Source organism: Panthera pardus, unplaced genomic scaffold (assembly GCF_024362965.1).
Source record: "Panthera pardus isolate Hobbes unplaced genomic scaffold, ASM2436296v1 HiC_scaffold_8, whole genome shotgun sequence".
Lineage (NCBI taxonomy): Eukaryota > Metazoa > Chordata > Mammalia > Carnivora > Felidae > Panthera > Panthera pardus.
In genome coordinates, this window is record NW_026527013.1 from 59,450,854 (window position 1) to 59,464,564 (window position 13,711).

Sequence of the window (13,711 nt, forward strand, 5' to 3'; positions counted from 1 at the left end):
AACATTTTCTACTTTACCAGTGGTTATATATGTCTTTGGTTAATGAAAGATGGAAACCAAATTCGTGCGATAAATACTTACGGGGTAGGCTCTGAGGATACAGATACGAGAAAATATGGCTCCTTGCCCTTAAGCAGACCACAGTCTGTTGGAAGAGAAGAGAAGAGAAGCGATTCCATGCACTGTAATTCATGGTGAGGTTTTGAGCATTACCTTCAGGGGCACTTAAGGTAGCCTCAAGGCCTCAAGAGTCCGAGGTGGAGGAGGTGACCCTTGAGCTGCATCTTGAGGGCCACAGAGAAGCGGGTCGTTGAAGGTAGGGAGCAGCTTGCTCTGAACTGCCGAGCTGTGAGAAAACTCGGAGTACTTGGCGGATAAATGAATGGCTGGCGTGGAGAATGGGGGAGGGATGCTGGCAGAAATGAGGTTACAGAGAAGCAGTTGTGAAGGCTCTTCAGTGCCATCTGAAGGAGTGAGGATTGACTCCAAAGGTAGTAAGAGAGCCATCGAGTGTCTGTAGGAGAGGAACCTGAACCACAGTTTGGATTCTGGATCCCTCTGGTGGCACTAGGGAATTTAGCAAGCTGGAGGTGGGGGGTGGGGGGCAGGTCCAAAGACATGGAGGTGATGTGGGATGCTGTTGCCTAACCCAGAGGAGAGTATGAGGTGGATCTCGAGGATTTAAGGCCTGGAATTGACAGGCTAGGAGTGGATCGGTGATTTTGTCACTTTAAAATAACAAATATGGAATTAAAAAAAATTTCAAGGATTTGTCTGTCTCCCCAGAGATTTTGACTGAAGAAATGTGTGCATGAGCATGTCCTTGCAGGTAATTCTGCCAGGCCCCCCAGGTCACAGGTGGGGTAGAGGGTGAAGGAGAGGAAGGAATCCAGGAAGAGGGACTGGGTGACAATGTAGTGTATTGGCCGAGCTGGAAAACACGGGCAAATGTGAGTTAGTGGCCAGGTGTGGTTGGAGTTCAGCACAATGAGTTGTGGCTGGACAGACTCTTCACGGACAGATTTCCCCAGATGCTCAGCTCCACGGAGAGCTTTCGGTCCAGTTCCAGGGCCAACTGGTTGTAGATAAAATGAGGTGTCTGCATTTGATAGTTTAGCCACGGGTCGTCTTCACCTTCAAGTTTCCTGCTCCCTGAATTCTGCATCTTGTGTGGATTGTCCACCTTGGGCCGCTGTGGAACATCCTGGTGGAGTTCGCTATCTGGGGACAGTTTGTGCTTGAGCGAGGTCTGGGCAGGGCCTGGGTTTGCCACCCACACTGTAGGTGGCGGTTCAAGTCTTAGGAATTGCTGAGAGGGGCCAGGGAAACCCTCTGGGTGGAAAAGAACAGAAGACAGAGACAGGATCCTGATAAGGAGTGGGCAAGGAAGACGAGGAAAACTAGGAGAGGTGTGTCATTGGAAGCCAGGAGACCCTAGATTTTTAAGGGAAGACTCCAGGCATGGGGAGTCTCAGCCAAGAACGAAGTGGAGGGAAATGCTGCAGAGAAGGCCAAATGAGTTGGAATAGGGTTTGAATTAGGTACATTTTAGATTTGCAGTTAGATAGTTACTTGGGTAATCATGGCCAAGTGGGGAGAAAACACCAAACACCCTGAGATGGAGAAAGGCCGTGAAGGATGGAACTGTGCAGGTGGCCTGTGATGGGGACAGCCGGGCAGGGCTGTGTGCAGGCGACACGCCAAGGCAGTGTTCCCCACGAGCTGAGAACTTCTTGGTGTGTCAGCCCTGTCCGTGCATACTGCCCTGCATTGCTGGGACTCTGCACTTTCAGGAAGGGACAGCGGGGCAGATGTTTATGCCACTTTACCCCCCCTAAAGGGCCAGATTATGTCCCTGAACTCATCTAAGGGCTTAATATTCCTAGTTTCCTGGAGTGAGTAAAATCTTGTATTAGAGTCCTCAAAGTTCCACATACAGAATGTTTCTAAGTTAATTTCAAGGTGCTACACTAAGAAATACCTAACCAGCCATCACATGGAATTTAGAGCTTAGTTTTTAGGCATAGGCTCCATGGAATGGCCAAGACAAGTCATAGATTAAGGGGTAAGAGAAAGGAAATGAAAACATGCTGAAATCTTGGTCTGGGAGAATGTTCTAGATGCTTTCATTCTTGATGTTGGCAGAGAAATATGGATTAAACTAAATTTAAAATGTATACATAATTTCCAGATCAGAACTTGAATATAGAACTTCCAAGAAAAAGGGAACAGGAAAATGTACAAAGAAACAGCATGAAACTCACTTAAAACAAACAAAAAACAACCCAGAAAGCAAGATGGCAGACATAAGGGCAGTCTTCTACATATTAGAATAAAGCTAAATGAGTCAGCGTCTCAAGTTGCATAGACAGAACTCATCCATGTGCTTTTGCAGGACACACAGCTAAAACAAAAAGAGATAATTGTTGAGAATATAGGAATTTAAAATTTTTAAATGGCAAATTTAAATTTTCCAATTTAAAATTGATGGGAAATTTGTAAATAGGTGGGAAAAGATATATCAGGGAAATGAAAACCAAAGCAATACCAGATAGGGAGACTGTACAAGGCAACACACACACACACACACACACACACACACAGAGGAATTAATGAGTTAACACCCTCCCCAAAATAGAATCAATGAAAAACACCAAGAATATATTTGAAAATGCAAATGAGTAGGTAGACCTTTGGCAAATCCAATCAGGGGAATAGGAGAGAGAATTCATACAACTATGTAACATTAGGTGTGAGAAAAGAAATACAACTACAGGAAGAGAAGAGAGAAAACAAATTCAATATACAAATTAGTGGTAAGCATATTAAATATCTCGATGAAAGGGAGTATATTCTAAGAAAATATAGATGACCAGAATTGACTTGAATTATCAGAGAAAACATTGCCTGAGGACAATTCATTCTCCAAGAGACCGCAGATTCACATGTAAATTTCCTCAACTCTTCAAGGAACATTTTTTCTGTATTCAAACTATTCTTGAGCTTAGGAAAAAATAGAAGGGTTCACTTTTTTTTTTTTTTAAACTGACATAACAGTGATACAAAAAGATAGTGTAAAAATAGAAAGCTGTAGGCCACAGAGGTACCAAATTTCTAGAAAAAGCATTAGCAAATCCTCTCCAGCAGCGACTAAAGGGATACACTGTGACTTCTGACGGTTCGTTCTGGAGACACAAGAGTGAGTCATTAGGAAACCATAGTAGGGATGCTAAAACCCACATGATGACCTGGATTCCAGCTCTGTTATGGCCCAAAATAAATAAATAAATAAATGCCTGTCATTAAACTAAGCAAAGAAATGGACACTTCCTTTACATGATGAAGAAAAGTCAGATGTAAATATTTGATGGAGGGGCACCTGGGTAGCTAAGTTGGTTAAGCATCCGACTCTTGATTTTGGCTCAGGTCATGATCTCAAAGTTCATGGGATCGAGCCTCACTTCAGTCTCTGCACTGACAGTGCAGCACGGAGCCTGCTTGGGTTTCTCTCTCTCTGTCTCAAAATAAATAAATTAAAAAGTTAAAATAAATATTTGGTGGAGAAGAGCTTGAGGCATTTACATTAAAGTCAATAATTAGGGCAGCCCACTTCCACTACTGATATCTGCATTGTTCTGGGGCTTCTGGCCAGTGCACAAAAAGGAAGAACAGGAAAGAAAAAGTACATACTTGAGAAAGAGGAAGAAAAAGAGAGTGTAAACCTGTCATGTATGTATATCCGCAGTTATATACACGATCGTATACGAGATACCTAGAATATGTGAGAGATCAAACTAAAGAATGTTAGAACTAATAAGAGTTGTATGGAACTGTTGAATCACTAAATTGTACACGTGAAACTAATATTACACTGTAGGTTAACTAACTAGAATTTAAATTAAACTTAAAAAAAACGGAATACCATATCAGAATTTCTTAGACTTGAAACATGGGACTGGTAGGAGCTACAAGTGTAATCTTAGAGGACTTTGAGTTCATAATATTTTGTAATCATATTTCCTTTTAAACAAAAATCTACCACACGTGAAAAAGAAGAGTTCACTCTGGCTTATAAGGTATATGTGCAAAAATCAATAGATTCATCACATCAACAATAAGAAATTAAATATTTAATGAAAATTGCAACAAGATGATAGGATAAGTTGGGATAAATTTACCAGGAATGGACAAAATAGATAAGGAAAGTATAAAAGCATAACAAAAAATATACTGAGAATTTTAGATGGGATGTCTCAATATGGTAAAGCCGTTATCTCAAAATTATAAATGTCTCAACAAATTTTTTTTTTTTTTGGAACTTGACAGATTATTCTAAAGTTTGTATTGAAAGTGAATGTGTGAGGATAGCTGCGCAGCCTTTGAAAAGCGTGGAGAGTAATTTTTCCCATCAATAGTTAAAATGGTGATACTATTACAAAGCTAAACAGGTGGATGAAACCGTAGAGCAGGTGGTTCCAAAGTGCCAGTCCCTGGATTTGCCACATCAGAATCTCCTGGGGGAGCTTGTCTTGGCTCCATAGGTTTGTGGCAGGTCCAAGAATTTTTATGTCTCAGCCTGATTTCCCAGGGGATCCTGGACTGAGAAGGTCCTTGGGATAAGGGGTTCTTGAAGGGTTACAAGCATAACTTTTCCAGCTTAGAGGGGAGGAGGGATCTTAGGATATGAGGACATGTACCACTGTGGAGAGGCTCATCACTGCTGGGTCATTACCTTCTGGGCTCAGGGTGTGGGGGTCGGGTAACCTAACGACCACAGTGACCCTCTGGATTGCAAGATCTTAGGAGACTTTGCTGCATATTGACATCCTAGAGGGAAAGATATGATATCCAGGCCATGAACTCGCTGGATACATTCCTGATGAGTACTGAGGCCTTTCTTGAGAGTGTTGGCTAGGGTGAGTCACCAGACGGGACCTGAGGATGAACCCAGTGGACTGGGTTTGCCTTCGGGAATCTCTTCCAGTTTGATGGGAGCCCTGGGCTGACCTCTGTGTATTATAAGCATGGTGCTGCACGGAGACCGGTTTCTCCTTTGGGAACCAGCATCAGCAGACGAGGTGGATGAACACCAGGAAATAAATCCCGTCTAGAAGATCCAGGATGACGAGAAATTCCGATTCCAACAGCTCCTGCTCCATGTCCAATAGGAAATGAGCAAACGTTGTGATACACATGGTGGGCAGCAGTGAGCACTAACCACACCGATTATAAAGCAGCGTAGGGTCTTGGCTCTCATAAAACCACCTCCAGGTGAACTGACAGGGAGGGGCCCAGGCAGGGCTGGTCAGGAGGATGTGTGGTGCTCGCTGACCTGAGACCCGCTTCTCTTCACATCCGGGGTGCCGTGTGCACCAGGCCTCCTGGAGTGCAAGAGTGGCCGTGGGGTGCTCCTGAATGATAATCTTCCTGCCTTGTGATGTTTTGGACTGGTTTCCCCATTCTCCTCTCCATGGATGTTTTTCTTCTTTTCAGACATTTTGCTTATGTTTTGTAATATTAAAGAGAAAAGTATAAACCATAACTGGCCTGAAAAAGATTGAAGTCTTGCGTTCCCTTCTTTTCTTTTTTTTTAATAAATTTTTTTTAATGTTTACTTATTATTGAGAGACAGACAGAGAGAGTGTGAGCAGGGGAGGGGGCAGAGAGAGGGGGAGACACAGAATCCGAAACAGGCTCCAGGCTCTGAGCTGTCAGCACAGAGCCTGATGCGGGGCTCGAACTCACGAACCGCGAGATCATGACCTGAGCCGAAGTCGGACACTTAACCAACTGAGCCACCTAGGCATCCCTTGCGTTTACTTCTTGATTGTTTTTTTTTTTTAATAATTTATTTAGTTTTTAATTTACATCCAAGTTAGCATCTAGTGCAACAATGATTTCAGGAGTAGATTCCTTAATGCCCCTGACCCATTTAGCCCATCCCCCCTCCAGTAACCCTGTTTCTTCTCCATATTTAAGAGTCTCTTATGTTTTGTCCCCCTCCCTGTTTTTATATTATTTTTGCTTCCCTTCCCTTATGTTCATCTGTTTTGTATGTATATACACCACGTCTTCTTTATCCATTCATCCGTTGATGGACACTTGGGCTCTTTCCATACTCTGGCCATTGTTGACAGTGCTTCTATAAACACTGGGCTGCATGTGTCCCTTCGAAACAGCACACCTGTATCCCGTGGATAAATACCTAGTAGTGCAATTGCTGGGTCGTAGGGTAGTTCTATTTTTCGTTTTTTGAGGAACCTTCATACTGTTTTCCAGAGTGACCGCACCAGTTTGCATTCTCATACTTCTTGATTCGTAAAGCAGTACACAGTATGGCTTCCATGTGGTTGTATATGATTGAGCATTAAAAATAAAATCCAAAACAAATAAATAAATAAAAATAAAATAAAATAAAATCCACTTTATATATATACAATGGAGTATTACTCGGCAATCAAAAAGAATGAAATCTTGCCATTTGCGACTACGTGGATGGAACTGGAGGGTATTATGCTAAGTGAAATTAGTCAGAGAAAGACAAATATCATATGAGTTCACTCATAGGAGGGCTTTTAGACACAGAACAGATGAGCACAAGGGATGGGAAGCAAAAATAATATAAAAACAGGAGGGAGGGGGACAAAACATAAGAGATTCTTAAATATGGAGAACAGACAGAGGGTTGCTAGAGGGGTTGTGGGAGGGGGGATGGGCTAAATGGGGAAGGGGCATTAAGGAATCTACTCCTGAAATCATTGGTGCACTATATGCTAACTAACTTGGATGTAAATTGAAAAAATAAATAAAAATAAAAATAGAATCCATTTTATGCCTTCACTCTGATTATTTATTTTCAGTGAAACACAACTGGGAGACCATGACAGAAGCAATTCAGAACCACATCAGCTCTCTAAACTGGGGCCACAGGTTGTCCTTGAGGGAAAAGTCTGTGGACTATGTCAATTCCTATGGAGAATTTGTTGAACATCATAGAATAAAGGTACTGTTTGTTCATTGCTTTTCTTTACTGTTGCTGGAACTTGCCTTGATCTAAAAACTCCACGTTGCATGTTAAGGGCTGTCGCTGATGTATGCACACACACGGCCTCGAGTGCACTCACTTCTTCCCCAGTGTGGTTGATTCCACACGCCCTGCCGAATTGAAGGAATTGCCTTTCGAGAGAGCCCTTAATTTGAGGTTATTATTTGCCTTTTGATTTTATTACTATCTTAAAAGAAAACGTTTAGACTAGGTAGTTCAAAGTTTAAAAGACTAAAACTAAAAATTTTAGCAACATAATTCTTTTTTACAATGAAACCTTGGGTGGGGGGGGGGATGGGAAAAATGGAATAAGTAAGTCACAGGGATAAAAGGTACAGCCTGGAGAATAGAATAGAATAGCATGGTGTTGTATGGGGATCGATGGCAGCGACACTGGTGGTGAGCACAGTGTAACCCATGGACTTGTGGAATTGCTGTGTTGTACACCTGAAACTAATGTGACATTGTGTGTCAATGGTACTTCAGTAAAAATATAATGATTAAAAAGTAAGAATAAAATGAAACCTTAACCAGGACTCCAATATATTATTCATAAAAGCATTAATAAAAGTAGCACGAAAAGGAGCATATTTTATAATTTTGTAATGTTCACGTATCGTAAGATCGGCACGTAAGGAAAATGAGATCATTTTGATGAACACAAAAATTTTAAATTGGAGTTATAAAAGACCATATAACCCTCAACACCTAGTTTTCTTTTGAACTCTGCTTTCATAGCCCAGTGTGCAGTGTTCTTGGTGGGATCTGAGGTTATTTTGTAGTCCTTCGTTATCTCTGGAAAGGTATGAGGTGGTCCACTCAAAGCCGCCCCTTTTGAACCCACACGCAGTCCAATTTGAATTCCGTCAGTCACATGAAACATAACAGAAATATGGGTCGGGTAGTTTCATTTCTCAGATTGTGACATGCCCAGCACATTTGGTTGAATAGAAGCCTGTCGTTCACAACCGTAGCTGCCTCTTGCATGCTTCCTCATTTACTGATAATCGGTGTCTGCTCAGTTAATTTCAGGTTTCTGTCCCTCCACCCCCACAACCTGCGCTTGTCTGTCTCTTTTCGGACCCACCTGAGCAGGTGGCTGTCTCCAGGCGGCGCGGCCTCCATCCCACTATTTAAACCACCTTCTTGGGGCGCCTGGGTGGCTCAGTCGGTTAAGCGTCTGACTTCGGCTCAGGTCATGATCTCGCGGTCTGTGAGTTCGAGCCCCGCGTCGGGCTCTGTGCTGACTGCTCTGTGCTGACTGCTCAGAGCCTGGAGCCTGTTTCAGATTCTGTGTCTCCCTCTCTCTCTGACCCTCCCCCGTTCATGCTCTGTCTCTCTCTGTCTCAAAAATAAACGTTAAAAAAAAATTTAAAAAAATAAAAATAAAAAAATTAATAAACCACCTTCTTGTTTAAACACCTTCATCGGTTTTTGAATTTTTTTGATGAAAATGTATTTATGAATTATGTAATTGAAAATATGCCAACAATGAATAACCTTTGCTGGTTCCCCAAAGCCGAAATCTTTAAATATATATATTTTTAATGTCTATTCATTTTTGAGAGATAGGGCACGAACGGGAGGGGCGGAGAGAGGGGGAGACACGGAATCCGAAGCAGGCTCCAGGCTTTGAGTTGTTAGCACAGAGCCCGATGCAGGGCTGGAACCCACGAACCGTGAGATCATGACCTGAGATGAAGTCTGACACTCAACCAAGTGAGCCACCCAGGCACCCCCATAGCCAAAATCTTTAGAATGGCATATAAATGTGTTCACATTTGGCACTAATCTATTTCCCTTCGCCGTGACACAAACCCGCCTTTCCTGCCACTTTCTGGCCACTTGCTGTTTCCCAGACACCAGCCGCTTTCAGGCCTGTGGGCTTTTTATATGCCCTGTTCTCTCTGTGGATTTCCATTCTTCCCAGATCATTTCACTTTCTTGTCTCCACTTGAAATATCACCACCTTTGAAGCATCCTTGGCTGGCTTTGCAGCCTACTTCCACTGGGCTCTTCTGGTTGATGTTTTGTAAAGACTTCTTTTTTCTATGTTGGTGTTCATCGCCCTGCGTTATTAGTTTTACACGTCCGCTCCTGTTGGATGGGAAGGCCTGTAAGGGTCGTAACTGGTTGTCCAGAGTGTCTCATACTCTACAGTGTGTGTGGAAAAGGTGAAATTTACTTTCCTCTCTTCCAGGCAACCAATAGAAAAGGACAGGAAACTTCCTACACGGCTGCAAAATTTGTCATAGCAACAGGCAAAAGGCCACGGTATTTAGGAATCCAAGGAGATAAAGAGTACTGCATTACTAGGTAAGATTAAATAGGCAGTTGTAACTGGAAGTTGCGTTACGTTTATGTTTCCAATTTGTTTAGTCTCTGATATTGTTTCACAGAAGATTTGAATTGATGACACATAAAAAGTATAACACAAGAAGCTAAGTGGTTAACATCACGAAGCCAAGAGAAAATAATGCTAGGTGAAGTCCAAACTGTGGGACAAATACAGGCTGTATGATTCTAGGTGATTGCTCATCGAGGTCTGGGAATTTCGTGGAGGCCAAAGCAAGGAAGGGAATGCAAATAGCTTTAGTGTTTAGTGTCTATATGATAATGAACCAGTGGATCAGGAGAAGCGTGGCTGTTCTTAATACTGAGATTTCACAGTAACTATCCCTGGATGGTCATAAAGAGGACATTGTATAACACATTATGGTACAATGACTTTCAAACTTTTTTGAGCAGATGCACATTAAGAAATGCATTTTTCGTTGTACTGTTCAGATTTACACACACACACACACACACACACACACACTCAAACCATGTTTCTTATCACGTATAATGTTGTCTAATGTTTTCTATTCTGTTTCATTTTTAAAATACCTTCACTTGTGATCCACTAATTTGATTTTGAAAGAACTACTGTGGACACTATTATAAACTCCAAAAGGCTGATTCTGTCCGTGTTTCTTTCTTCAAACACCACGCTGCAATGCAGCCAGACCTCTACACATTGAAACCTAAATAATTCGTTTCATTTAAAAAAATGGTTTTTTTTAGATTTATTTATTTTTGAGAGACAGAGCGCAAGTGGGGGAGGGGCAGAGAGAGATGGAGACACAGAATCCGAAGCAGGCTCCAGGCTCCGAGCTGTCAGCACAGAGCCTGACGCGAGGCTCGAACCCACGAACCATGAGATCACGACCTGAGCTGTAGTCGGACGCCCAACCGACTGAGCCACCCAGGTGCCCCTATAACTCGTTTCATTTTTATTGCCTGGGCGTTCCTCTTGTTTTTATTTTTCAGTGACGACCTTTTTTCTCTACCTTATTGCCCTGGCAAAACATTAGTAGTGGGCGCGTCTTATGTTGCTCTGGAATGTGCAGGAGTTCTTACTGGCCTTGGCTTAGATGTCACGGTTATGGTGCGCTCAGTCCTTCTTCGGGGCTTTGATCAAGAAATGGCAGAGAGAGTGGGCTCCTACATGGAACAACATGGTGTTAAGTTCTTAAGAAAATTCGTACCTGTGATGGTAAGTCTGAAAGGCATTCGGAAATTCCTTTTATTTTTAGTTTTTTACTCTCTCTTTAGTTATTTTATTCTACCGGTCCTTAATTCATTTCATGAAATAAATTAGTCTGTACTCATAAGACACCTTAAAGTTAGTGTACCCACCTCCTGGTCTACAGAACTGACCTCCACGTGTCCCACCGTCCTCCCCCCATCCTTGCCCCCATACAGGAAGGTGTCCTTGTTCCTCTCAGGCCCTTGTGTATTTTCTCACTGTCTCTCACTTTCCCAGGGATGCCCCATCTTCAGTTAGCTGTCCCCCCCCACCCCCTGCGTTTCCCACCTGTGTCTCTGCTCTTTAAACAAATGAGCCTTCCCTGCTCCTCTCTGCCCTTCTGGCTGGGTCCCCATGTTTCTTTTCCTGTTTATAAGGAGACTTCTGGTTTCTTGCCTCCATTTTCCAGTTCAGCCAACTCTCAGCTGCTTCTATCCTTGCTAACTGCTTTGAAATTGCGTGTTGGGGGGGCACCTGGGTAGCTCAGTCGGTTAAGCGTCCGACTTCAGCTCAGGTCACGATCTCGCGGTCCGCGAGTTCGAGCCCCGCATCGGGCTCTGGGCTGATGGCTCAGAGCCTGGAGCCTGCTTCCGATTCTGTGCCTCCCTCTCTCTCTGCCCCTCCCCCGTTCATGCTCTGTCTCTGTCTCAAAAATAAATAAACATTAAAAAAAAAAAAAGAAATTGCATGTTGGGGTCTGTGGTACACTCCATGCCGTCAAAGCCAAGGGTCACATCTCTGTCCTTATGTGATAGGCTTCTGGGTAGCATTTGTGAAATTGACATGCCTTCTGTTTGAAATATTGTCCTTTTTCTTTTTAAATCTTTTTTAATGTTTATTCATTTTTGAGAGACAGAGAAAGCATGAGTTGGGGAGGAGCAGAGAGAAGGGGAGACACAGCATCTGAAGCAGGCTCCAGGCTCTGAGCTGTCAGCACAGAGCCTGACACGGGGCTCAAACCCACGAACCACGAGATCATGACCTGAGCCAAAGTCAGATGCTTAACCGACTGGGCCACCCAGGCCCCCAAAACATTCTCCTTTCTTGACCTTCCTGGTCCCACAACCTGGGGTTCCGCATCTCCTTGACCTGTAAATGTCAGAGCACCTGCTCCCTCTTCTCTTCTCTGCTCATTTTACCTGGGCGGTCCTCGTTAGGTCCGTACTTTATTGTCTCGATGGTATAATGGCTCTCAGATTTATATATCCTGCTCAGGCCTCTCTCCTGAACTCCACACCCATTTATCCATTTGGCTGTGGGATATCTCCGCTTGAATTCCTCATAAGCATTTCAAATTTATTAAGACAAAAATGAAATTCTTGATTTTCTTCCTAAATGTATTCCCCAGCTCATCTTTCGGGCCTATCTCAGTAGTCAGTAAGTGGTGCTATAGTCTATGCGATTTATTAAGCCAACACCTACAAAGCATCCCTCACTCCTTTTATGTTACCACCAACTAGTCCATTAATGTAGTCTTACCTCCAAACTGTATTTTGTGACAGTCCTTTCTTTCTCTGTCTTTACCTGGTCCAAAAACCTAAACGCACACACACATACACGTGTGTGCACCCTATGACCCATTTATTTTCTGTCACGTTTACACGGAATCATTACGTGTTTTATCCTTACCAGGTTCAACAGTTGGAGAAAGGGTCACCTGGAAAGCTGAAAGTTGTGGCTAAATCCACCAAAGGGCCAGAAACTATTGAAGGAGTATATAATACAGTAAGTTTTTATTTTATAAGCATTAAGTGGGTGAACACGCTCATAAATTAGCACAGGTAAGTGTATGGGAAAATTCTACCAGTTTAACTTTTTTTTCTTTTGGTTCTCTCTCAGACTATAATAAGTACAGCAGGTAGTTGAGCTGTTGACATTTGGTAGTTTTCACTGTACATGAAAAATACCCTAAGAAAACATATAAGTAGGTGTAATTATGCATAGAACAAAATCTGGAAGCAGGTATACCTGACTTACTTCTGGGGCATTAGATATCTTCTACATTTGGGCATTTGAATAGTTTCAATAAAAATTCAATATATATCTCATCACTTCTCGGCCTTTTGGCTAAGGTCAAGTGTAAAAATTGAATATATCTTACAATCAGAAACAGCAATAAAGATCTTGTTGTTTTGAAAAACAAACAATATAAAATCTGCAAACAGTGTGAATAGTCCATGGACTATATTGGGTGGCAACAGTTCTAATTTAAACTGATGATATTTGGATGTCAACATTTCTTTTACATACTATAGTTTAGAGTTTTAACCTAAATGATACGTTTATGTTTTATATACTCATATAGTCATGATTATTTTGAGCTAAAAATGTAAACAATATGGGGAGAATCAACAAAGTCAAAAAATAAATAAGAAAAGAAACAAATCAACCCCAGTTAAGATTTCTGTTAGAGTTGCATTAGATATATAAATCAATCTAATTTTTTTGCAATATTCAGTCCTCTGATCCATGAATATATCTGCTTTTTTTAAATTAAAAAACACTTTTAATGTTTATTTTTGAGAGAGACAGAGAGAGAGAAAGCGAGCAAAAGCAGGGGAGGGGCCGAGATAGAGGGAGACACAGAATCTGAAGCGTGCTCCAGACTCCTAGCTGTCAGCACAGAGCCCGACACGAGGCTCTAACTCAGGAACCGTGAAATCATGACCTGAGCCAAAGTCGGACGTTTAACCGACTGAGCCACCTAGACGCCCCTAAATCTGCTCTTTGCCTTTTTATTTCTTTTTTTGCATAAGTGCCCTAGCAAGGACCTCCAAGAAATGCCAAGTGGCATCTTGTCTTGTTCTCAGTATTGAAAGTTTTCAGTGTTTCATCATTAAAGACTAATGTTTTCTGCAGGATTTTGTTAGATATTATTAATTAAGTGAAAGAACTTCTTTTTCTTGTTTGCCAAGGGTTGTTTGGTTATTTCTTTTTTGTTTTTTAAAAATCATGAGTGGATGTTTGATTGTACCACTTTCTTTTGTAGCTATGGATCAAAACTTTTTTTCTTTAATCTGTTTATGTGTTGAATTACATCAGTTTTCTAACATTCAGTCAAGTCTGTATTCCTGGTATAAACCCAGCTTGGTAAT

At 42.1% G+C, this 13,711-nt stretch overlaps 1 protein-coding gene across 2 annotated transcripts in view; it reads left to right on the forward strand.

The window, feature by feature from the left end:
- TXNRD3 (thioredoxin reductase 3) overlaps window positions 1-13,711 on the forward strand; it is a 62,716-nt gene that overhangs the window by 16,903 nt on the left and 32,102 nt on the right. For both annotated transcript variants that reach the window (XM_019430992.2, XM_019430991.2), the window contains exons 7-10: window positions 6,861-7,003; window positions 9,246-9,361; window positions 10,358-10,583; window positions 12,249-12,341. In XM_019430992.2, coding sequence (XP_019286537.2) covers window positions 6,861-7,003; window positions 9,246-9,361; window positions 10,358-10,583; window positions 12,249-12,341 — 578 coding nt within the window. The remainder of the gene's footprint in view (window positions 1-6,860; window positions 7,004-9,245; window positions 9,362-10,357; window positions 10,584-12,248; window positions 12,342-13,711) is intronic.